The sequence below is a fragment of the Zingiber officinale genome, chromosome 1B (genome assembly GCF_018446385.1).
Source record: "Zingiber officinale cultivar Zhangliang chromosome 1B, Zo_v1.1, whole genome shotgun sequence".
Taxonomy (NCBI): Eukaryota; Viridiplantae; Streptophyta; class Magnoliopsida; order Zingiberales; family Zingiberaceae; genus Zingiber; species Zingiber officinale.
In genome coordinates, this window is record NC_055986.1 from 5,472,030 (window position 1) to 5,494,297 (window position 22,268).

Consider the following 22,268-nt stretch of genomic DNA (forward strand, 5'->3'; position numbering starts at 1 on the left):
GAAATCGCTCGATTACTTGAATCGGGAAGACATGATGTCGAAGCATGCGTATGGCGAGTGTATTTAAAATAGATTCATCCTACCTCTAGTTGTGTTTCGAAATTATCATGGATATAATGATAAACTGTAATTCTCATCATACACTGATGATCATGATAAATTAAATTAAAAAAAGTATCCGAATATTATCACAAATATTTGTCAAACAAAAGATGCACAACTAAGAGGAGAGGATGAAAGTGATGGAAAATACAAGATAGTCTTCTTTATTATAGCTTTCGCTTATCTTCTCTGTTTTTTTTTTGAAATTTAGTTTTCTCATATAAGAACATCTCCCATTAAGAGTGTCTCCCATTTAGCTATGTCGATTAAAGACTATTTATCAGATTGAAATCCCATTTGGCTATGTTAAATGGTCGATTGACGACTATTTACCGGATTAAAATGTCATTTGAGAGATTATGGATACGCCATTAACGGATAATGCATCCGTTGAGCACTTGAGTAGTAGTAAAAGTATATACATGTGACAAAATATTAATTATTTTACTTAAACAAATTTTACCCGATCTGTCCACATTCGATACTCGCATATGAATCAATATGATTCAGTAAAATCCAGCACAGAATTTACGCCTCCGCATCGACGTGTAAGAGAGAATTTAATTTCTGTCTATACATTTGTGATCTTCATACACAAGCTATTCCCATCCACCTTTATTTTCATTCACATATCCAACGCAAGATTCCTGATCTTGATCCCATCCTTTCGCCGTCATTCTTGAATCTATTGAATATTTCGAGATCTTGTTTGTCGATTCGAAGATAGGTCCTTCCTTCCATCGAGCCGCCGCCGGCGAATCGATACAGGAGTCACCCGATCGGAGCCGTCCAATCGATGCCAAACGCCGCCAAAAGGCTCGATCCATTAGACGGCGGCGCCGCGGGCCCGGCGCACGCGGCCGCCCCTCGTTTCCTCCTCGCCGGCTTCCGCCACGGCCGACCGCCGCCGGAGCCCGTCCAGCTGCGTTTCCCAGTTCCCAAACGACACCGCCGCGCCTCCTCGCCGGCGATGGCGCCCCTCGCAGAAGGCCGGGCCGGCGCCGACGGCGGCAGCCCAGCGGTCGCCGGAGAGGGCGAGGTCGTAATCGCGGCGGCGGACGGGGTCGCACAGCACCTCGTAGGCCTCTCGCGCCTCCATGAAGCGCTCCGCGTAGCGGCGCTCCTCCCCGGCGGACCGGCACGCGTCCGGGTGCCACCGCAGGGCCACCCGTCGGTACGCCGCGCGGATCTCGCTTGGCCCGGCGGTCCGCGATACGGAGAGAAGGTCGTACATCGTGTCCGTGGCCGAGGCAGAGACCCTGAGTCGAGGAGCAGCGGCTACTGTTGATTTGGCAGGGATTGGGGCGAAGGAAGATCTGTACAAGGAATTAGAGGGACATGAAAGAGCTAAAGCTGCCATTTTGTTTGAGAGAATCTTGTTAGTGATCTTGTTACAATTTAGGGATCTAAATGACGAAGTAGTTTGAGAGATTTATAGAGAGATGAAGATAACTCATGGGGCAAAAAGGTGAAATCGCTCATCTCCAGCGCCTCCGCCGTATCCGACCCAAGGCCATCACGAGGGAGGTAAATTATAACATCCTGAGCGAGCATGTGGTAGATGGGGTGAGTTACACAGGGACCGGAGATTTATGCCCTGATTATCTTGAGTTTCGATCCCATAATTTTATGTGATAAGTATTTCATTATATATGAACTCGGATGACCTATGAAATTGAGATGAAGATAACTCATGAGCTGCTTACATGCCATCTACAACCTCTAATTATGGAGAAGAGGACACGTCACGAATTGTAACTCGGAAGGCTTCTAGAACTCGAAGCTGGTAAGCTTGCAACGCGAGCAAGGAGATGATGTGGATAAGAATAGGCAAATAACAGTTGGTAGGAAGGACGTTACCGTCAATTACACGTGTCGTCCTCACGCAGACGCGACGGTCGCATCTTTTGATATCTTATTTAAATTTATGTCCAGATCCAGCGAATTTTCTCTCCCACGCAAGCTACTTTGTGGATCTACTTGTGGAATTTTTTACCAGCTGACACTGTCCGGGTTGGATTTTTATGAATCCGCCGAGGCACCGACTCGATACCGCGGCCAACTTGCGCCCGCAGAGAAACATAAAACGGACATCGGATTGAGAAATGTTCTCCTGCGGTTTTTTATAAATGCTCTTTTAGAAAATCCATTCAGCATCTAAATTTGATATTCCTAATAAGTATTTTGCCTTTTTAAATAACCGTCTAAATTATTTATTTATTTATTTATTTATTTATTTATTTATTTATTTATTCTGTTTAAAATATGGGTCAGATAAAAATCGAATGAGTTATCATTGATATTGATGGAGAAGCGACTGTGACACTCTGACGGACACTGATGACTAAGTCAATAGTACCTGAGTTCTGCACACACTCAGACAAATACGCGGGATGTTAGAGGCCAGAAATTAGAGAAAAAGTCTCCGGAGCAGACCCTCCAACGTTCAAGTCAGGTACTTTTCCCCAAAAAGAACAATGTACGAGTGAGAAAGAACAGTATACGAGAGAGTGTACCTGCGCAAGGGAGAGGACCTTCCTTTTTATATGACAGTGCGTATCTTCTGGAGCCTGCCTGATGTTAGAGAATGTCGGGTGTCAAGACTTGTCGGGTGATGGAGGACACGTAACATCCTTTTATAAACTGAAGGAAGGTTCCATTCACATGTGACAGTAGACTGCTAGAATATTTCCTGACATTCAGCCGTTACTTTCTAATAGACGGTTGCGATTCTCTGACCTTGTTGTTGTGTAGCACCTCCTGTCCCAACCTTCTGGCCCGACGGGGAATGAATAGGGTAGCTCAGGTTGTTCTGTTTGGTATAACATCTGCCCCAAATCTTGGGGGAGTCGGGAGCTATGGTGAGATCGTCCAAGAACCGACCAGGGGTTGACTGATCGAGATTTAGCTCACGGAGAGAATCAGGCCTCGATATAATCGAGCCGCGAAAACCCAACCAGATGGATCTAGGTCAGATATTACTCCAACTACCCCCTATGTTTTAGATCAAGGTGTCCGATCTGGAGTCCTGATCTACAAGAACTCGATCGGAACCATATTACTAACGTAATCTCACAGTCCTACTTCTCCTTTACCTTACCGCCGACCGTCACGTTCCCTTGACTTCTGACTGTCACGTCCCTTTGACTTCTGACTGTCACATCCCTTTAACTTCTGATTGTCACGTCTATTTAATTTTCGATTATCATGTCTCCTTAATTTCTGACTATTTGATTTTATCGGACTCTATTATTATGCACCGTATCATTTATTTATTTATTGAGAACGAAGAGACGTTTTGACAACAAAATAAAAATATTAAAAGCATATTAACATTAATTAAACTTTAGAGGGAATTGTGAAAAACTTAATAAATGATTAAAGTATTTAAAACGACCAAATTAAATGGGTAAAAAGTAAAAAAGGTGTCAATATTTTTAAATGATCAAAAGCATGTAAAATTATTAAAACGGCTCTACAATTTTAAAACCATACCAATGTTCTAGAATGAAAGTTTCCCAATCCTGTCAACAGAAGGTTCCGTTAACAAACAATAAATGATTTAATTGATGACTTTGTGACTTCCACTTGGGACTTTTTAGAAAACTGAATGATGAATACGTTTGGTTTGTTGAAAAAGGTTCATGAAGTTGAACTGACCAACCTGTCTCATCGACCATTCTACAAGCAATTACGTAAATGATCAATGGTTTTCATTTTCAAATCAATTTGCCGTCTAGAAGCCATCCCTTTACTAGAAAACTGTGGGTGTCTGTGAGCCGCCGTCTTAATTCACAAATCCTTCCTTCCTTCCTTCCTTCAACACAATAAATCAATAGATAAATAAATAAATAGTTTTTTTTTTTTGGAAAAACAAGAATGAAGAAAAAAACTCCTCATCACTCATCAGCTTCTATAAATCTTCGTTTTTATCTCTGAAATGTTTCTCTTCATCTGTGCAATCGATTCTCTTCCACTGATACGACATCAAAAATTAATGGCGATTTTCGCTCTCTCCTCTGTTTCTCCGGTGGGCAAGTCCACCTTCTCTCCTGTTCCCAACGTCAGCAGAGCTCCTCGAATCAGGGTCTCCGCCTCTGCCGTGGCGGTAGCCGCTCCGGCGGCACCGACTACCATGTACGACCTTCTCTCCGTGTCCCACACCGCCGGGGCCAGTGAGATCCGGGCCGCCTACAGGCGGGTGGCCCTGCGGTGGCACCCGGACGCTTGCCGCTCCGCAGGGGACGAGCGCCGCTACGCGGAGCGATTCATGCAGGCACGGGAGGCGTACGAGGTTCTCTCCGATCCCGCCCTCCGCCGCAACTACGACCTCGGGCTCTCCGGCGACCGCTGGGCCGCCGCCGTCGGCGCCGCCCCGGCCTTCCGCGAGGGGCGCGATCGGCGGCGAGAGGGAGGAGTGACGGGCTTCGGGAACTGGGAGACGCAGCTGGATGAGCTCCTGCGCCGGTCGGCCGTGGCGGAGAACGGCGCCGCGGAGGAGACCTGGGGCGGCCGCGCGCGGAGGGCCTGCGGCGCGTAGTGGATCGAGTCCACGGCGAAGGCTGGAATCTAAAAAGATCTCGAAATCTATAACAATTAAATTTATGATTCCAGCAGTTGATCCATGGAGGCACCCTTTTTTTTGTTTTTTTTCCCATTCCTTTTTTGTATATATATCCTGAGGGGATTTTTTTTGATGATTTCTATCAAGAATCGTGATTATCTATTGATAAATCTGGTAGATTTCCGTTCTTGTGCTTCAACAAACCTAATGATTCATCGGGAATTAGTTGATTCGAATCGTGGAAAGTTACTGATGTTAACTAAAAAATATATATATTAATAATAATAATAATAAAAATAATAATACCTAAATGATATGGTAAATAGTGAGGGATCCCCGGATAGGGTACACGGTTAACAGGACCAGAGTAAGTGGCAGTCAGGTGGATCAACTCGAGTGGTCAGCTTGGTAAAACTTAACGCCAATTAGATAGCTTCAATTAGCTAGTGTCGAATGAATGTCCTCGAGGCCTAGCTCCCCATTTGGATATTCTCGGGGCCTAACTTCTCATTTGGTTATTTACGGGGCTCTGCTTCCCACTACGCTCCGACCGGCTGATTCTGATCGAACATTCGAGAGGCCCAACTCCTCACTCGGAGGCCATCAAGGCCCAGCTCATCGCGTAGTTACTCATGAGGCTCTGCTCCCCACCATGCTCCGCTGGGGTGATGCTGATCGGATATCCTTAGGCCCAACTCCCCACTTGGATATCCTCGGGGCTCAATTCCCCCACTTAGTTACTTACGAGATTCTGCTCTCCGCCACGCTCTAATCGATCAATGTCGATCGTACATCCCTAGGCCCAACTCTCCACACGAATCTCTGGGATCCAACTCCCCATTTAGTTACTTATGGAGCTCTCTACTCCCCACCACGCTCCAATTGGCCGATATCGATCGGACATTCTTATGGCCCAACTCCCCACTTGGAGGTCATTGGTGTTGGTGCGAGAAGCATCCGACGATCGAACCAGTGTTTTGATAATGACAAAGGATTCAAAGTTAAGGTTATGTTGTGATCTAACAGTTTGAATGAGATTACAAGAAAGTCCTAAGTGTACTTAGGCAAAAGTCCTAGCTGCAGTTAGGCAGGTGGAAACCCCTAGGGGGTGGTAACCCTATGCGAAAAGTCTTGGTGGGTCGAGGGCTTCAGGCAAAAGTCCTAGGGGGTGGTAACCCTAGGTGGAAAGTTCTAGTGTCGCGAACCAGGTGGAAGACTGGACGGGTCGGGGGGAGCGGGCGTCCAGCAGAAAGTTCGGATGCATCGAACACTGAGCAAAAGTCTAGTCGATCTGGAGGATCGCACTGGCAACAAGTAACTCTCCTAAGAGGAGTAGGTGAGGACGCGTTCCCCGCAGAGGGAACAGTAGGCGTCGGGTCGACCTAGGGTTTTCAGTTGGAAATCCGAAGTCAAATCCGGACAGTCTAGAGACTATCAAACACCTTTCTTATCATATTTGTGTATGCTAACTTTGTCTTGCAGGGTAGATGTGTATTTTGTGGACTAACACATTGTGCAGGGACAAAATAGCACACTAGACCTCGGATGAACAGTGTCCGAGGCGCCTCCATGGGGCTTGGAGGCGCCTCAAGTGCAAAGTCGAAGCCAACTGCGAAGAGGAGCTGGAGGCGCCTTGAACCGCCGACTGAAGGCGCCTTGGAAGGCGTTGGAGGCGCCTTCAAGTGGATGAGGTGTGAGTTGGCTCGATCTGATCCACACGGCTGACTCGGCTTGTTGGAGGCGCCTTGGAGCTTGATGGAGGTGCCTTGAACACCCTTTATAAGGGAGTCTCGACCAGCAGTCCTAAACAACAACGTGAAAGCAATCCTTCTGCATCTAGCTGCTAACGAGTCCATCCTGAAGTGCTGCAACAACATTCTGACGACCCAGAGCCCCGAATCTGTTATTTTCAGTGTCGTTGGTATATTTAATTTCTGTTTATTGTACTTAAAGTTGTAACATCTTTTCGATATTATAAGTGTTGCCCACCGTAAACGCTCAACGAGCGTGGGCCTTGGAGTAGGAGTCACCACAGGCTCCGAACCAAGTAACTCCTCGTGTCTTTGTGTATTGTGTTTTTTTTATAATTTCCGCTGTATTTTCACTCGACACGTTTTAAATCGAACGAAATAGCCACGAGCGCTATTCACCCCCCCTCTGGCGCTTCTCGATCCAACAATTGAGGCCTAACTCCCAGCATAGTTACAAGGCCCTGTGCCCCACCACACTCTGATCGGCATTAGCCAATCAGACATCCGTGGGGCCTACCTTCCCACTCGGATATTCTCAGGGTTCAACTCTCCACTTAGTTACTTACAGGGCTCTACATCCCACTATGCTCCAATCGGACATCCCTGGGGCTTAGTTCTCCTGTTCTCCACTCGGAGGTCATCGGGGCCCAACTTCCCGCATAGTTACGGGGCTATGCTCCCGACGTAGTTACGGGGCCATGCTCCCCACCACACTTTGATCGACATCAGCCAATCGGACACCCTTGGGGCCTAGCTCCCCACTCGGATATTCTCGAGATTCAACTTCCCACTTAGTTACTTACAGGCTCTACTCCTCGCCATGCTCCGATCGGACTCCTTGGGACCTAGTTCTCCATTCAGAGGCCATCAAGGTCCAGCTCTCCGCGTAGTTACTGGGTTCTACTCTCCACCACACTTCGATCGGCTGATGCTGAACGAACGTCTTGGGCCTAACTCCGCACTCGAATATTCTCAGAACCCAACTCCCTACTTAGTTACTTTATGGGGCTCTACTTTTCACCATATTTCAATCAACCGCGAATATCCCAAAGGTCCAACTCCCTATTTGAAGGTCACCAAGGGGTTCAACTCCCCACTTAATTATTCACAGGCCTTGTCACCCCCTAATTAGAAACTAGGCTTGTTGCTTATGGCCCATCTCCCCAATAATGGGACTGGCAATTGGCGGCACATCAAGCCTTTTGGCCCATAGATCTATTTCATAATTAACACTCCACGAAGATTTGCCAGAAAATAAGGAGAATATCTCTATCAAGATACAAGATACTCATACACACATATACAATGGGACCACTTTGATACGGCAATAAGCGACAATTAGACATGTCGTATCATTATGATGTGATGTCTCATTAAATACGCAGATCATAGAAACATTATAAAAGGGGACCTTTCGGCTGGTGTAAGTACGCAAGTCCACTAACCTTCTTCTAAAATTCTATTATTTTTTTTTACAATATTGTTTTAATCATTAGAGTAGTCGCGTTAGGACCCCCAATCCGTTTCCTGATAATCTTCTTCCTTCACCTACTTGTGCTTACAAGCATAGCGTTCTGAGTTTGAAAACATTTTACGGTCGACTCCCAAGCCAACTCATTGATAATTCCTCTCTATCGTTTCCCAATGGGATCACTAAGGGCGTGTTTGATTTGCATATTTTTCATTTCCATTTTTTGAAAAACGCACGTTACTGAAAAATGATGTTTGGTTTATATTTTCTATGTTTGTTTTCTCAAAAAATAGATAACATTTTCTATTTTCTAAAAAATACATATTTTTTCGAAAATGAAAATGAAACATCCGTAAACCAAACGCACTCTAAGTTTTGTAAATACTTAAATTACGCATTCTACTGATTTCTAAAATACTCTTCCACTCTCCCCAACTGAAACCAAATTTAAACTTAAAGCTAAAGGAAGCTTAAAAAAAAAAACAAGAGAGAAGTATTTTAGAAAATTAGTATATCATTTATTAATTTGAAAAAGAAAATGCACGATTTAAATATTTAAGAAACTTAAACTTATACTTTTAAGTAATTTGCTCCTTATTATTTATTTTCTTTAAAAAATCAATAAAAACAAATTATACGAGTGTCAATTAAGATAATATAAAATTCATCCAGGAATCAATTTTAACTATTTTTTTCCATCTATTTGAAATTGAATGGAATAAAACTTTTTTTTTTCTCTCGATCAAACTTCTCAAGTGAGCCAACACCTAAAGCACAACATTAAAAAACGCTCAAACTAGCTTTCACAATTCATTCATTCATTCATCTGTACCTCCAATCCAAACATTTTTTTGGATGTTCAATTTTTTTATATATATAAAATTCGTTCTTACACATAATTTTATAAATTATCTATGCTTCTAGTCCAAACACTTCCTTGCGTGCTGAACAAATATTATTAATTATAATATTATCTTTTTTCAAATGTAATAATTATACACGTAAAATATTTATAGAACCTTTTATTATCATTTATTTTATTTTATTTTTCCCAACTAATACGCGTTTACTCCATACTACTGATCCAATGCGAGCAATTTATTCCCCAACTAATCTCTACCAGCTTGGAAATTCACTAACACCGGAAGCTTCTAATTGAAAATAAAATAGAAATATCTGGCAAATTTAAAATAAATTCTAAATCAACAAATGATAAAATAGAATAATATTATTATTAGATTTCAGGTCTTCGATTTGTATGTGTGATTGTGCTGCTGCCACGTGGTCCAAACTCCAAAGTGAGGGTAACTCGGATCGTTTATTTATTTATTAATATTGCCACATTGCATTTAAGCCCATAGTTTCCTGCAAATAGCAATGGAAGGTTCGATTGGATAAGATGTTCGTTGGCGTTGGATCCTTCCGCATCCAACCACCGACAGCTAGCGGGGCCGACATTTTCCATAATTAAATCTTAAAATTAGATTGCCTCGTTGTCGCGTAGCAGGATCTCACGTAATGAGATTTTCTTCGAATCTTAACTTTCTAAAATAAAATAACAAAATACATGTATATATGTACATATAGTGTATACGTGCATAGGAATTGATGGTTTTCGTCTAGAAGCCAATCCTTTATAAGATTTTCTAGAAGATTATGATGGACCCACCGTTTCTTTTGTCTTTATTCATCTTTTTTACTTTTAATTATCTCTCTCTTTTTTTTCAATCTTAATTCAATCTCTCTATAAAGCTCCCTGCCGTATCTGAAGCTTCTTCATCATCTAAACCCTAAATAGCAACAAGATCACTAGATTCTCTCAAAGGAAATGGCAGCTTTGGCTCTTTCATGTCCCTCTAACTCCTTGTACAGATCTTCCTTCTCCCCAATCCCTGCCAAATTAAAAATAGCAGCTGCTCCTCGACTCAGGGTGTCTGCCTCCTCCGCCGCCGCCGCCGCCGCCGCCGTCTCCGCCTCTGCTCCAGCATCGGAATCCATGTACGACCTTCTGTCAGTGTCCCACACTGCAGGGCCCAGCGAGATCCGCGCCGCCTACCGCCGCCAGGCCCTGCGGTGGCACCCCGACGCCTGCCGGTCAGCCGGCGACGAGCGCCGCTACGCCGAGCGGTTCATGCTGGCGCGCGAGGCCTACGAGGTGCTGTCCGACCCCGCCAGCCGCAGAGACTACGACCTCTCTCTCTCCGGCGACCTCTGGGCGGCCTCCGTCGGCGCCGCCCCGGCCTTCCGAGATGGATCCGCCCGACGCAGGAGGCGCGGGGACGGAGTGGTGGGGTTTGGGTTCGGGAACTGGGAGGCGCAGCTGGACGGGCTCCAGCGGCGGGCGGAGACCGCGGGGGAGGAGACGTGGGGCGGCCGCATCCGGCGGGCCCGACCCTTTGGATCGTAGAATAATTGAACGGCTGAGATGAGTGATTTTAGATCACGTCGTATATGTTTTTAACACCTGTACGATCAGATCTAGGCGATGGCATGTGATGTATATATTATATTGTTTAATAAATATATTAGTTTTTGGTCTTTGAAAATTATAAGGATGACTTTTCTTTTTACCTTTTTCCTTTTCTAAAATCAAATCATTTTAAAATTTAATCATTTTTTCAAAATTATAAAATCAAATCATTTTAATGTGATCATTTGGCCTGCCCTCTTTGATTGTGGCCCTCAGTCTCATGGAGAGAACATTTAATTTCACTGACTTGGGAAGCTAAAGGATGGATGAGAATATTATTTCCATATCTTTATTCCTTTTTTGTCAATTCAGATAAGTTTTTAAGAACAATAACGAATCAGCATTTTGCAAAGTAAAAAATTGCATCATGTTCTTATCCACCCAAGCCGAACTTTAATCTTTTTTAATTTGCAATTGCAATCTATTTCTTACAAATCACTTTTAAATCACAGTTTTCTTGTTTGGATCAAATGATTCAATGACGATAAGAAAATAATGTTATAAATATTTATTTTTCATTTAAACATCTGCTTCCGTAGCATAGTGGTAGTGCGTTCGCTTCGTAAGCGAAAGGTCGCGAGTTCGATCCTCGCTGGGAGCTATCTTGTTATTTTTATTTCCCATCACCTTTTAGCTCCACCCATGACCTAAGATTGGATAAAGGAGAAGGATTGCGTTAGGTTGTAAATCAACAAACTATAACAAATATCCAATGAATGAATCCAACGCACTGCAGGGTAATGATCCAACGCACTGGTAACGTCTCGGCAAGGACCGCTACATCTTTAGAACTCGGGTGTAGTCGGCAAGGACCGCTACATCTTTAGAACTCGGGTGTAGTGCTAAATATGTAAGAGTTCGCGTTACAAGGTATTTTCATTTTTGTTTATTCTTAAACAATGAAATTTCAATAAAATAAAAAAGGAGTCTTTATGTCTCGTTACTGAGGACCTCGTTTCAAAAACATACGTCGTCCGGGTACTTTTACCATGACTAACTAGTAAAAGACCTAGTTCCAAAAGTGATCCTAAAAACCAATTGCGTTCTAGTAAAAGATCGCAATATCATATTCGTCTAGAAGAAAAACAGAAATTACGGTTTCATTATGGTCTGACAGAGCGACAATTACTTAAATATATGCATATTGTTGGAAAAGCCAAAGGGTCAACAGGTTAGGTTTTACTATAGTTACTTGAGATGCATATTTTGTGTATACAAGAGACAAAAGATGATAGAGAACTCGGGTAGAGTAAAGTAAGAAATGGAGTGAGTATTATTGTAGATAGTTTGTTAAAGGACGAAGTTGTAGAAGTAGTTAGAAAAAGGGATAGAATTATAGCCCTTAAGATAATAGTAGTGAAAAAGACTAGGAACATAATTAGCGTATATGCACTACAAGTAGGATTAAATGAAGCTACCAAATCGAGATTTTGGGAGGACTTAGATGAAATATTACAAAATATTCCATCAAATGAAATGATTTTAATAGGAGGTGATCTAAATATGCATGTCGGAGTGAAAAATGAGGAATATGAGAGAGTACATAGGAGTTATGGGTTTGGAATGAGGAATGAGGAAGGGAAAACTATATTAGATTTTACGATAGCATATGACATTATATTAGCTAATACGTTTTTTAAGAAAATAGAAGAACACTTAGTCATATTCAAAAGTGAGAATAATAAATTATAAATTGACTTTCTTATGGTTAGGAAGAAGGATACAAAGATTTGTAAAGATTACAAAGTCATCCCTGGAGAAAGCTTAACTACCCAGCATAGGGTAGTAGTGTTGGATATATGCCTCAAACATAGTATCAATAGAAAGAAAATATATACAATTCCTAGAATTAAGTGGTGGAAGTTAAAGGATGGGAAGCAAAATATATTTAAAGAGAAGGTAGAAATACAAGTATTAGGTGAAATATACTATGACTCTAATACAACATGGGATAAGATGGTATCAAAGTTGAAAATAGTAGCTAAGAGTGTACTCGGTGAGTCAAAGGGACATGCACCACTAAGTAAAGAATCTTGGTGGTAGAATGAAAAAGTATAAAAAAAAAAAAGAAGGAAAAACGAATAACTTATAAGAAATTATATATTTGTAAGACCGAGGAAAACTTAAAAAAATATACAATAGCCAAGAAAGAAGCTAAGAAAGTAGTGAGTGAAACAAAAAATGAAACTTTTGAACAGTTATATCAAAAATTGGATACAAAAGAAGAGGAAAGAGACATTTATAGAATAGCTAAAGTGAGAGAAAAATAAATAAGAGATCTTAGCCAGATAAAATGTATTAAAGATAAATGTAATAGGGTATTAGTAAACGATAGAGAAATAAAAGAGCGATGTAAGAGGTATTTTCATCAACTTTTTAATGAAGGTTTAGGTGACCAACTTAACTTAGGTAATTTAAGTAGGTCAAATGAGCATAGAAATTTTAATTTTTATCATAGAATTCAAACTTCAGAAGTAAAACAAAGTTTAAATAAGATGCACAATGAAAAAGCCGTTGGACCAGATGATATTTCGATAGAGGTATGGAAGTAGTTAGGGAAACAAGGTATTGAATGACTTACAAAATTATTTAACATGATATTGAAAACGAAAAACATGTCTGATCAATGGAGGATAAATACTCTAGTTCCCTTATATAAGAATAAGGGAGACGTACAAAATTGTGCAAACTATAGGGGTATTAAACTAATAAGTCATACTATGAAACTTTGAGAAAAAATAATAGAAAAAAGATTAAGGAAAGAGATCACAGTAACATAAAATCAATTTGGGTTCATGCTTGAAAGGTCGACAATAGAAGCTATACATCTTCTTAGACAATTAATTAAAAAATATCGGGAACAAAAACAAGATCTACACATGGTATTCATTGACTTAGAAAAAACTTATGATAGAATCCCAAGAGAAATTATATGGAGAATTTTAGAAAAGAGTTGTGTTAGCGTAATATATATTAAACTAATTAAGGATATGTATGAGAATGTAACAATCAGAGTAAAGACTTTAGGTGGAGTAACTGAAGCATTTCCAATAAAGATAAAGTTACATCAAGGATCAGATTTAAGTCTCTATCTTTTTGCACTAATTATAGATGAACTCACTGCACACATTCAAGACACAATACCGTTGTGCATGTTGTTTGCATATGATATTATTTTGGTAGATGAGATACGTGAAGGAGTAAATGCTAAACTAGAATCTTGGAGGGAAACACTAGAAGAGAAAGATTTTAAACTTAGTAGATTAAAGGCAGAATATATGGAATTTAAGTTTAGCAATATTAGAAGTAATGAAACAATTGTTAAGATAGGAGAGGACGAGCTGTCCAGAACCGAGATATTTAAATATTTAGGATCATTTTTGTAAAATGATGGAGGGATTGAGAGAGATGTTTTACATAGAATACAAGCAGGATGGGTGAAATGGAGGGAAGCGTCGAATGTTTTATGTGATCGTAAAGTATCTCTTAAACTTAAAGGTAAGTTCTATAAAATCGCAGTTAGACCTGCTATGTTATATGAAGCTGAATGTTGGGCTATGACTCGAGCACATGAGCAGAAGATGAGAATTACAGAGATAAGGATGTTAAGGTGGATATGTGGACATACAAGGATGGACACAATAAAAAATGAGAGCATTAGAGAGAAAGTCGAAGTTGCATCTATTGAGGAAAAACTCCGAGAGACGTTTAAGATGGTACGGACATATGCTTAGACGACCAATAAATATTCCAGTTAAACGATGTGAAACTATAATAAACATGTATATCAAATAAAAAAAAATCAAAAAAGACTTAATTAGCAATAATAAAATAAGATAAAATTTATTTAAATATAGATAATAATATAATAAGAGATAAAGTTCAATGATATAAAAAAATTTATACAACCGACCTCATATAATGAGAAAAAATTTAATTATTATTATTATTGTTATTTAAACTGAGACATCAACTCATCACTTCAGACAATTAATAAAGATGCACACAACCATTGACTTAACGCAAGAGATGGATAGATGATAAGACATTTGAAAACAACAAACACAAGTAATTAAGCTATGGTGTTTCAGACCTGAGTACTATTCTTCCATACCAGCATTCAATTTAGGAAAACCAAGTAATAACATTACTATTACATTTGCTGAGCAAAAAGAAACAAAGCCACCATGATTAGACAGACCAGGTTTGGGCATCAGCATACTCTAAATTATATTCCCGTGTAAAATGTAAGTGCTTATCGAGGCAAGACAAGAGCCCAGTATGCAACAGCATTCGGGCGTTGGATATGCATACTTTATCAGCTATCTTTCAATTTCCAACAAGTTTAGGCACTTCCACTTGATCAACCAAGAATACTAGATAGACTTGGTATCCTTCATACAACCTTCAGACTTGATTTTACGGCATGAGGTTCGAATGGAAATAGTATCAACACAGGTGCACTCTTTATGTACTCCAGAGATGGGGCATGAAGTTGGACCAGACCGATCGTAATGCTTCTTAAGCAACATAGGCTTCAACTAATGTTAAGCAAAAGGATTCCTGCCAACTGACGCAATAGGACCTTGTGAAGTTATGTCCCTGGCAGTAGCAACACGACATTGAGTTACTTTCAAAAGCACGATAACAGAATAAAGGGATTCACCAAACCATACCGCAACTGAGAGCTTGGCACTTCCCCTCCATTATATTTAAGGCTTCCTGAAGAGGAAAAGGAAATTTTAATCGGAGGCATAGAATCATCAATCTTTTTACTGAAAGGTTACCTTGAGTTACAGGCGGTGCATATGAAGCATCTGGATTCTGGGGAAACCATGTTTGTGGAAATCCAAGTAAATCAGTATGCAGGAGCGAATCTGGCAAGGTAGTCTGCAATTGGCTCAGATCCAGAAACTGAAAAAGCAGCAGGGGTAATGTAAGGCATCATTTATAATTAAAACTGATTGTTCTAACTTTGTGTAATCAACTAAAAGCGAATATAAATGATCAAAGCTTCTTATCCGGAAGCATAACCATTTTTGTGCATGTCCAATTATTGACTCTAGATCAAGAGCATAGGTTAACTAGAACAGTTTGGACCAAATTCATCAGTAAACTGCCACCAAGCCATCTAAAACTTTTCCTTGAGCATTCATTCGCAGAATTGCTCCCACGATTCCATCTCAACTTGTTCAAAGTTTTATTTTTTTCATGGTAAAATAACATTTAAAAAGTTATAAAAAAAGCTCATACTCTGACAAACTTTTTTACATAGTTTTAGTGCTTACTTACCTTATCATTCACATCAGGCTCTGAATCAAATGGAAGATCAAATGGATTTTTAGATCTCCTTACTTGAATATCCCCTCCCTGTAGTCACATTGACAATTTTGTTGAGCAAAGGCAATGCATCAAATGGATTTGTAGATTTTTCCTTTTAAAATTGTATCAAACTAAAAATACGTTTTACAAGATATGTTATAACATGTACGAGAAACCTAGTTATCAATAGATCAAATATGCATTATTTTTTCTGATTATTTATTTCCTCCTTTCCAATAAAAATAAATACTGCTTGCACATCTTATGATGGCTTCATCAACTTGGTAATAGCAGGGTAACAAATATAATTTTTGTTTAGCTTTTTGGCTGCAATTCCACCAAATCTTTATTGACGGAAAAGACAAGAATGTCGAAGGACATTCTGGATAAATAAAACAAAGATGAGAAAAACTTGAAATGGCCCTTCAAAGGTAGAACTGAAGCAAACAAATAATGGATTCATCCTCCACATGGAATGAAACCTACAAAAGGATCATGGCTATCTATAAATAGTCAGCTATGATTCATTTATTTTTTTCTATTTCATATTCTTTCCAATCATCAACAGCCTAAATATTTGATATATTTTAGAGCTGAAAATAGATCCAAATTGATTGTGACCAAGATGGTAAACCTAACTAAAAGGGAAGTTTTTCAGGAGGTTAGACTCATTGTCGTCATAAGTTGAAAGTTTGTTCATAATGAAAGTTTGTTCAATAATGAACGGTCTCAAAGATCTGCCATGCCCTATTTTCCAAATTAACCAAGACCTCTGTTATCTTATTTTGGTTCAAGTGCTCCATCAAAAGGCACCTGGGTCACTATACAACAACAACAAAATAATTGGAAGTTTATAACTTTGGTTTAAACCTCCTCAGTTGTGTTTGTGAACAAGGCTAATCTCTGACAGGATTGTGATCCAAGTGGCATGTCACAGTGGGTGAGAGTTCCACTATCTACCACTGATCTATTGATTTCTAAAAGCCTTAATTGTTTGTTTTAATGGTCATTTTTGTAACATTTGTCAAGTTTCACAATTCATGGATTATTTGGAACTATAATTGCGGATAGGGGTATTTTCATTTATATGCAATTCTAGTCCACTGTATTGTTAAATACTTCCAACCATAATCTGACAATAGATTTAAATTTTTCTCCTCCCTTGAACTATATCATACAATTAAACTAATTGTACACTAAGATCAACAAATTCGTATGATCCTACTTTGCAACTAATATTGACAATTTTCTAAATATGCTCGTAAGAAACTAAATTTCAAGCATACAATTCTGATGGGCATAAGCTTGCAGGGAACATTATAATTGGAAAAAAAAAAAATTGATCCTTTAGATTGGCAAATAGAACCTTAGACGGAGTTAGATCATTTGCAAAAACTTGTGCTTCACTGATTTGTGATATATTCTCAAATGATTTTGGTTGAAAACTTCCTTCAGAAAAACCAAAAGCATCCCAAGTCTGAAAAAGGAAAAAAAACACAGATCAGAGTATCATAAGCTGAAACAGTTAATGTATAATCAGCAAAATTATTAAATGAAATAGTACTTGTCTAGCTTTTTGTCAACATGCTCACCTGAGAATTTGTGACAGAAACAGATGGCATAATATTGGTGTTCTGGTTTTCAAAAAATAAGAAAAGGTTATCAGTTGTGTTTTCTGGAAATGGATGGACATTTGCCTGAGAAACTGCAGCTGAGTCCAGGTTCAGTTCAGGAGACATGTTGACTTGAAGCAAGTCAAACGTGGCCCACCCTACACTTTCAGATAATGGTTTGGATAATTCTTTTACTTCTGGACCGACTGTAGATGTAGGTTGACGATTAAAAGCAAACATATCTGTAGATGGACCCAATGAAGGAACTGGTTGCTCCATAAGCGATGGATTAAAAAGATCCTGACTCCCAGTATGTGTTGAAGCAGAAGTATGCATCAAAGATGGATGAATTGGTATCTCTGAATGTTTAGGTAGAGAAGAATTATCAGGCTCCAGAACAAGATCAATTATGTTACTTGAACTAGACGGTGTCAAAGATGCAGAATTGCTGTCAAAGGAACCAAAGCTGCTTGAAGACGCGGTCCTCTGGACAACAAAATAAGAATAGAGTTATATTTCCATTGCTAATTTGCTTCTTATCAAAAGAAACAAGTCGTTCATTATCTACAAAGACATAATGGTAAAATGACCTGCGAACATGGGAAACCATCTGAATTCATCCCAGTGTTTGAACCAGAATCTGCGTTCAATCCAGGGGGTTGTGTATCTTGCACTAAGATATCCCTTACTTGTCGAAAAGGACTACCATGACCATTATCTTGAATATTTGGAGACTGGAGTATAGATGAATCTGCTCCACTGGTAACTGAATAGTCTGAATTCCTTGAATTCGGACTCATATTACCAAGTCTGTCCTGCTGTTGCTGCTTACCCTGGTAAGCAGGACTGTACATGAAGCTAGAGATTTTGCCTTCATAAAGACCACGATCTGAGCCAGGTTTTCTTGTTAGAGTTCCAGTTTTTCTACCACTATATTTTTCTTCATATTGGTCTTCATAAGGTGGACTTTGAGAAAAGGAATGGTAAGAACTAGCTCTTCTGTGATCCTCATGGTTCTTCTGGTTCTGTCCAGGGTAGTAAAAGGACAAGGCAATAAAATATGTTAAACTATAAGAAATTTTTAAAACAAATATAATTACCGACATTGCATTATATCACAGAAAAACTGAGAGAAAAATAATGTGGGTGTAGATTACTTGCACGTCTCTAGGTGGCTTGTCAGAGGATCTCGTGCTGGAGTATTTCTTATCCACATAAACCTTTTTGATGAATTCTCTCAGCTTGTCAAGGTTGCTGTAATTTGTATTCAAATAAATATTAAGAATGTGAAACACAACATAGTCGTAAAGTAGGTTCTCTATTCATCCTGGTAAAGTAGGTTCTCTATTTACCTACTGTCAGGCAGCCTCATTCGCTCAGTGTCCCAATCCTTTAAGAAGATTTCTCTAGCGCGCTGAAAAAGGAAAAAAAAAAAAAAACAGAAAGAAAATTTTGTAAAAAGTGCATAGCTTATTTCATACAAACAGTAGCTGAACTTTTTATGCTACCTGATTGCCTCCTCTCTGTAAAGCCTCAACCTCTTGAGAAGTAAATTTTGACATAGATATAGACTTAACCCGATGAGTAAATTCACGACTGTAACGTAAAAAAATATATTAAGCATAAAAAACTAGAAAACAAAGGGGATTGTAATGTATGAGAACTGGCGTAGAGTTATCCTAGAGAAGAGACAGTCAATAAACTATCGATGGTCAAGGAAGTCCCAACTGCAATGCAATCAAAAACTACAAATAAGAAAACATACATAGTTGAGCGAATTTATTGATTTCTGGTAATGATTGCTCAAGAACCTTCAACATGAATCTCCATAAGAATCTCATTTGACAAGTGAGATTCTTGTAAAGCTTAATATATTACATGGTAACAAGACTTGCCCATTAATAATCAAGTTCGAGACAAATTCCTTAAAAACTCTAAATTACTGTTCCATTATTGTATAAAGTTAGTTTGAATCAATTTGGCACTACTCTTTGCAATCAAATTTAGTTGAAGTTTTAGATTAGAAGGAAGTGGCTCTAAATTTGGTAAATCAATCTTTCTATGAAACTCCTTGTTAAACTGGAAAATTTTGAAGACCATGAACCGAAGATGTCTCTTTTGACCAAACATATTAGGTGATTACTAAATGAAGCAGTAAGGCAAGAAGCAAATACTAAAAGAAAATGAATCCATGAATCACATACTGTATGCCACTGCAAGTGACGCAGATAAAAGTCCAAAAATTGATGCACACATACTGGGGACCCTGGAAACGAAAATAAAAAAGAGACCAAATTAGCCGAAACAAAACAAACAGCCATAAAAAAAATATGAACTCGATAAGCTACGCACTGAAAGAATCATAGAGAAAAGAGCGAATCTAGAGATCTAGCGAAACAAATACAGCACAGTAAAGTAATCTAGCGAACAAAAATACAGCATAAGAAAGCAATCTTACCAGGCTGTTGCAGTTGATGCACTTCCTGTTCGGAGGAAGCTTGAGGAGGCCTCTGATGACCTTTTCGTTCCTCTCATCCTCCTTCTTGCTGCTCATCCTCGCGTTTCTCAATCAAAAGACGCACCTTTTTCAGTTCGAATCAAAAGCCTCGGACGGCAAAACCTAATTTTGGGCACAGACAGCGAGCGCACAGTCACGACCCAACCGATGCAAGGAAAGTACACATCTCGAGTGGCCAAATTTAGGGCTTCGCAAAAAGGACTCACAAAATCCAGCCGGGAAAGGAAAGAATCACCAAGATCGGGAGCCGGAAGAGCAGCGAGAGGCAGGGCGCAGCAGATGTGGGAGATCAACAACCAGTGCAGCAGGAAAAGGACGGCGCACTGATGATTTCGAGACAGCGAAGTGGAGAAAGGAAAGGGGGAGGAAACAAATGGCTAAGAATAGGAATCAACGCCAGAAGAATTTAATAATGACTGCTCAATCAACCATGTCTTCCTCCCCATCATGAGTATTGAGTGGGAGAACGAGACCAGCATTTTACTCCTCCCCGCTGACCCCCTGCCGCCATGATCGATCTTTACAGTGTTAAATGCCAGTGATAATTAAAAAAGCAACTGCACAAGAATCTATTTATTTCCTTTTTTTTTTAGAAAATATACCAATATAAAAAAATTAAATTATAAACATCGCACATGAATTTTATTAAATGTGCTTAAAACAACTCTCATCATTTGTTTATTGCAATGAGACAATAAACAGCCTCACCTATTTGTTCTTGTTGTCCGTTTTTTATTGGACAGATCGAAATCCATCTATTGAAAGTTGCAACCTGCGTTAAGACAAAGGGCATTAATGAAATCATAAATGTTTTAGCTTAGTGCACTAAAAAAACACAGAACAGAAACACTTGTGTCCACTTACACAGAGTGTCTAGCATTAAATTGATACGGTCTTGCTTAATGTCTTCCATCAACTTTTGTTGGCAATCAATCAATTGTTGTTTTTTATTTCGTGACAAATAATGGAGATCTCCAGAAACATGATCAAAAAGAGATTTTTTTTTGTTTTTGTTTTTATCCATTCAACAATTCTCGGGTTTACATCATGATAAACAAAACAATGATTAGACTAAACTTTTAGTTATTGAAATTACAGAAAAAAATCATCCTCTGCGTTCCTGAGCTACAATGCCTTTTCGGCCTCAGTTCCTCGTGTTCTTCTTCTTCTTCATAATCTACAAAACATGATCCATTTTAATTTGCAATAACCAAGCATCGATGAAATTTATCATATTCGAACAATCAATATATTTCGCATTGACAAAAAAACTCAATGTGTGACATTGACCTAACGTGTCGACAATCATAGCTATACAGCGTAAATATGAGCAAGAACGTAAGAGGACCACTCGCCGGCGATGATTTAATCAACTACAGAACATAAGACGAATTACTATTTTGTAAATTCCAAATTGTACAATCAGGAACGCTGGAGTTGGTGATAACAAACAAGTTCTCCTACGCGTTCGTTCGAATTAGGTATCCGTCCAGATAGGCGAAGGGTGATTCGCTTCTATTTCTCATCAGGAGCCATCGGGGTTCCGAAACTCAAACGAAAACAAAGTTGATCTGCGAACTTACTCATCTCAACAGAAGATCCAAGTCCTATAATCCGCGGCAACCTGGGTGGCGGAGATGGTCGCATTCCTGCCGAAAGGTGGAGGGAACGAAGCTGAGTAAGGATAGAGGCGAATTAAAGGATGTCAAGGGGATATGTTGGCCGGCTGGAGTGTGACGGAGGAAGGAAGAAGGTGGCGGTGGCGGCGGCGGCGGAGGATGAAACGAGACAAGGAAATAAATCGCAGCGGCGGAAGAAAGGGCCGCCGCCGCTGGTTATCTGGGAATTTGTCGGTTCAGCGAAATGACTCTAATCCACTGGGTCCGAGCCGGTTCGCTTGGGTTCGGACGGGAATCTGAAATGTCGAGTCAAATCTAAGCCACTGGATCGACGTTAAATACATTGAATTTTGCATATTTATTCACATAAATAAAATATATATATATATATATATGAGAAATATTATGCTGCGGCGCCTTTTGTGCGGTTTTGCTGTGGTACTTGCCACGTCAGCGGCCTGGACCGATCAGGCTCCAACCTGATCGGTCTGTGGACCGATCAGGCCCTAGGCTGATCGGTCCCTAGACCGATCAGGCTCCAAAATCAACACAAAAAAGGTAGGGGATCGGTCTGTGGACCGATCCACCTATAGCCTGATCGGTCCACAGACCGATCAGGCTTCGAAACCACCTCTCACATAGAGTTGGTTGATCGGTCTGGGGACCGATCAGCCTAGAGTCTGATCGGTCCACAAACCGATCAGGAGACTCCCAGACCGATCAGGTTGGAGCCTGATCGGTCCAACGTGACAAGTACCGCAGCAAAACCGCACATAAGGCTGCAGCATAATATTTCTCATATATATATATATATATATATATAGAGAGAGAGAGAGAG

General features: G+C 39.9%; 4 protein-coding genes and 1 non-coding gene across 6 annotated transcripts; 3 read left to right on the forward strand and 2 right to left on the reverse strand.

Moving 5' to 3' along the window:
* Positions 1 to 629: 629 nt before the first annotated feature.
* Positions 630 to 1,537, reverse strand: LOC122026717 (chaperone protein dnaJ 20, chloroplastic-like). The gene has a single exon (XM_042585766.1). The coding sequence runs from the start codon at positions 1,460 to 1,462 to the stop codon at positions 929 to 931; it is 534 nt and encodes a 177-aa protein (XP_042441700.1). The 5' UTR covers positions 1,463 to 1,537; the 3' UTR covers positions 630 to 928.
* Positions 1,538 to 4,099: 2,562 nt separating this feature from the next.
* Positions 4,100 to 4,642, forward strand: LOC122022414 (chaperone protein dnaJ 20, chloroplastic-like). Its single transcript, XM_042580444.1, has one exon. The coding sequence runs from the start codon at positions 4,100 to 4,102 to the stop codon at positions 4,640 to 4,642; it is 543 nt and encodes a 180-aa protein (XP_042436378.1).
* A 5,074-nt stretch (positions 4,643 to 9,716) lies between these two features.
* Positions 9,717 to 10,295, forward strand: LOC122022498 (chaperone protein dnaJ 20, chloroplastic-like). Its single transcript, XM_042580552.1, has one exon. It carries the CDS (start codon positions 9,717 to 9,719, stop codon positions 10,293 to 10,295), a length of 579 nt encoding a protein of 192 aa, XP_042436486.1.
* A 592-nt stretch (positions 10,296 to 10,887) lies between these two features.
* TRNAT-CGU lies at positions 10,888 to 10,959 on the forward strand. Its single transcript has one exon. It is a non-coding gene; the product is annotated as a tRNA-Thr (tRNA).
* Positions 10,960 to 14,452: 3,493 nt separating this feature from the next.
* Positions 14,453 to 20,344, reverse strand: LOC122047920 (probable ADP-ribosylation factor GTPase-activating protein AGD14). Of its 2 annotated transcripts, none has more exons than XM_042609465.1 (13): positions 20,047 to 20,344; positions 19,752 to 19,913; positions 19,498 to 19,559; positions 18,802 to 18,889; positions 18,646 to 18,707; positions 18,451 to 18,547; positions 17,884 to 18,318; positions 17,273 to 17,779; positions 17,047 to 17,157; positions 15,651 to 15,728; positions 15,146 to 15,272; positions 15,035 to 15,080; positions 14,453 to 14,960 (listed from the first exon to the last, which is right to left on the reverse strand). In XM_042609465.1, the coding sequence occupies exons 2-13, from the start codon at positions 19,845 to 19,847 to the stop codon at positions 14,906 to 14,908; spliced, it is 1,764 nt and encodes a 587-aa protein (XP_042465399.1). In that variant the 5' UTR covers positions 19,848 to 19,913; positions 20,047 to 20,344; the 3' UTR covers positions 14,453 to 14,905. The 2 variants fall into 2 exon arrangements, with proteins under 2 accessions (XP_042465399.1, XP_042465393.1); XM_042609459.1 differs by having other exon boundaries at positions 20,018 to 20,344.
* Between the last annotated feature and the right edge of the window lie 1,924 nt (positions 20,345 to 22,268).

Bases quoted from the DNA above. Each gene is read 5' to 3' on its own strand.
- LOC122026717 (XM_042585766.1), bottom strand. From the start codon at position 1,462: ATGGCAGCTTTAGCTCTTTCATGTCCCTCTAATTCCTTGTACAGATCT.
- LOC122022414 (XM_042580444.1), top strand. From the start codon at position 4,100: ATGGCGATTTTCGCTCTCTCCTCTGTTTCTCCGGTGGGCAAGTCCACC.
- LOC122022498 (XM_042580552.1), top strand. From the start codon at position 9,717: ATGGCAGCTTTGGCTCTTTCATGTCCCTCTAACTCCTTGTACAGATCT.
- LOC122047920 (XM_042609465.1), bottom strand. From the start codon at position 19,847: ATGAGCAGCAAGAAGGAGGATGAGAGGAACGAAAAGGTCATCAGAGGC. The intron at 18,708-18,801 runs GTAGCATAAAAA...TTCCTTTTTCAG, and splicing joins TACAGAGAGGAGGCAATCAG to CGCGCTAGAGAAATCTTCTT. The intron at 17,158-17,272 runs GTGAGCATGTTG...TTCCTTTTTCAG, and splicing joins TTTCTGTCACAAATTCTCAG to ACTTGGGATGCTTTTGGTTT.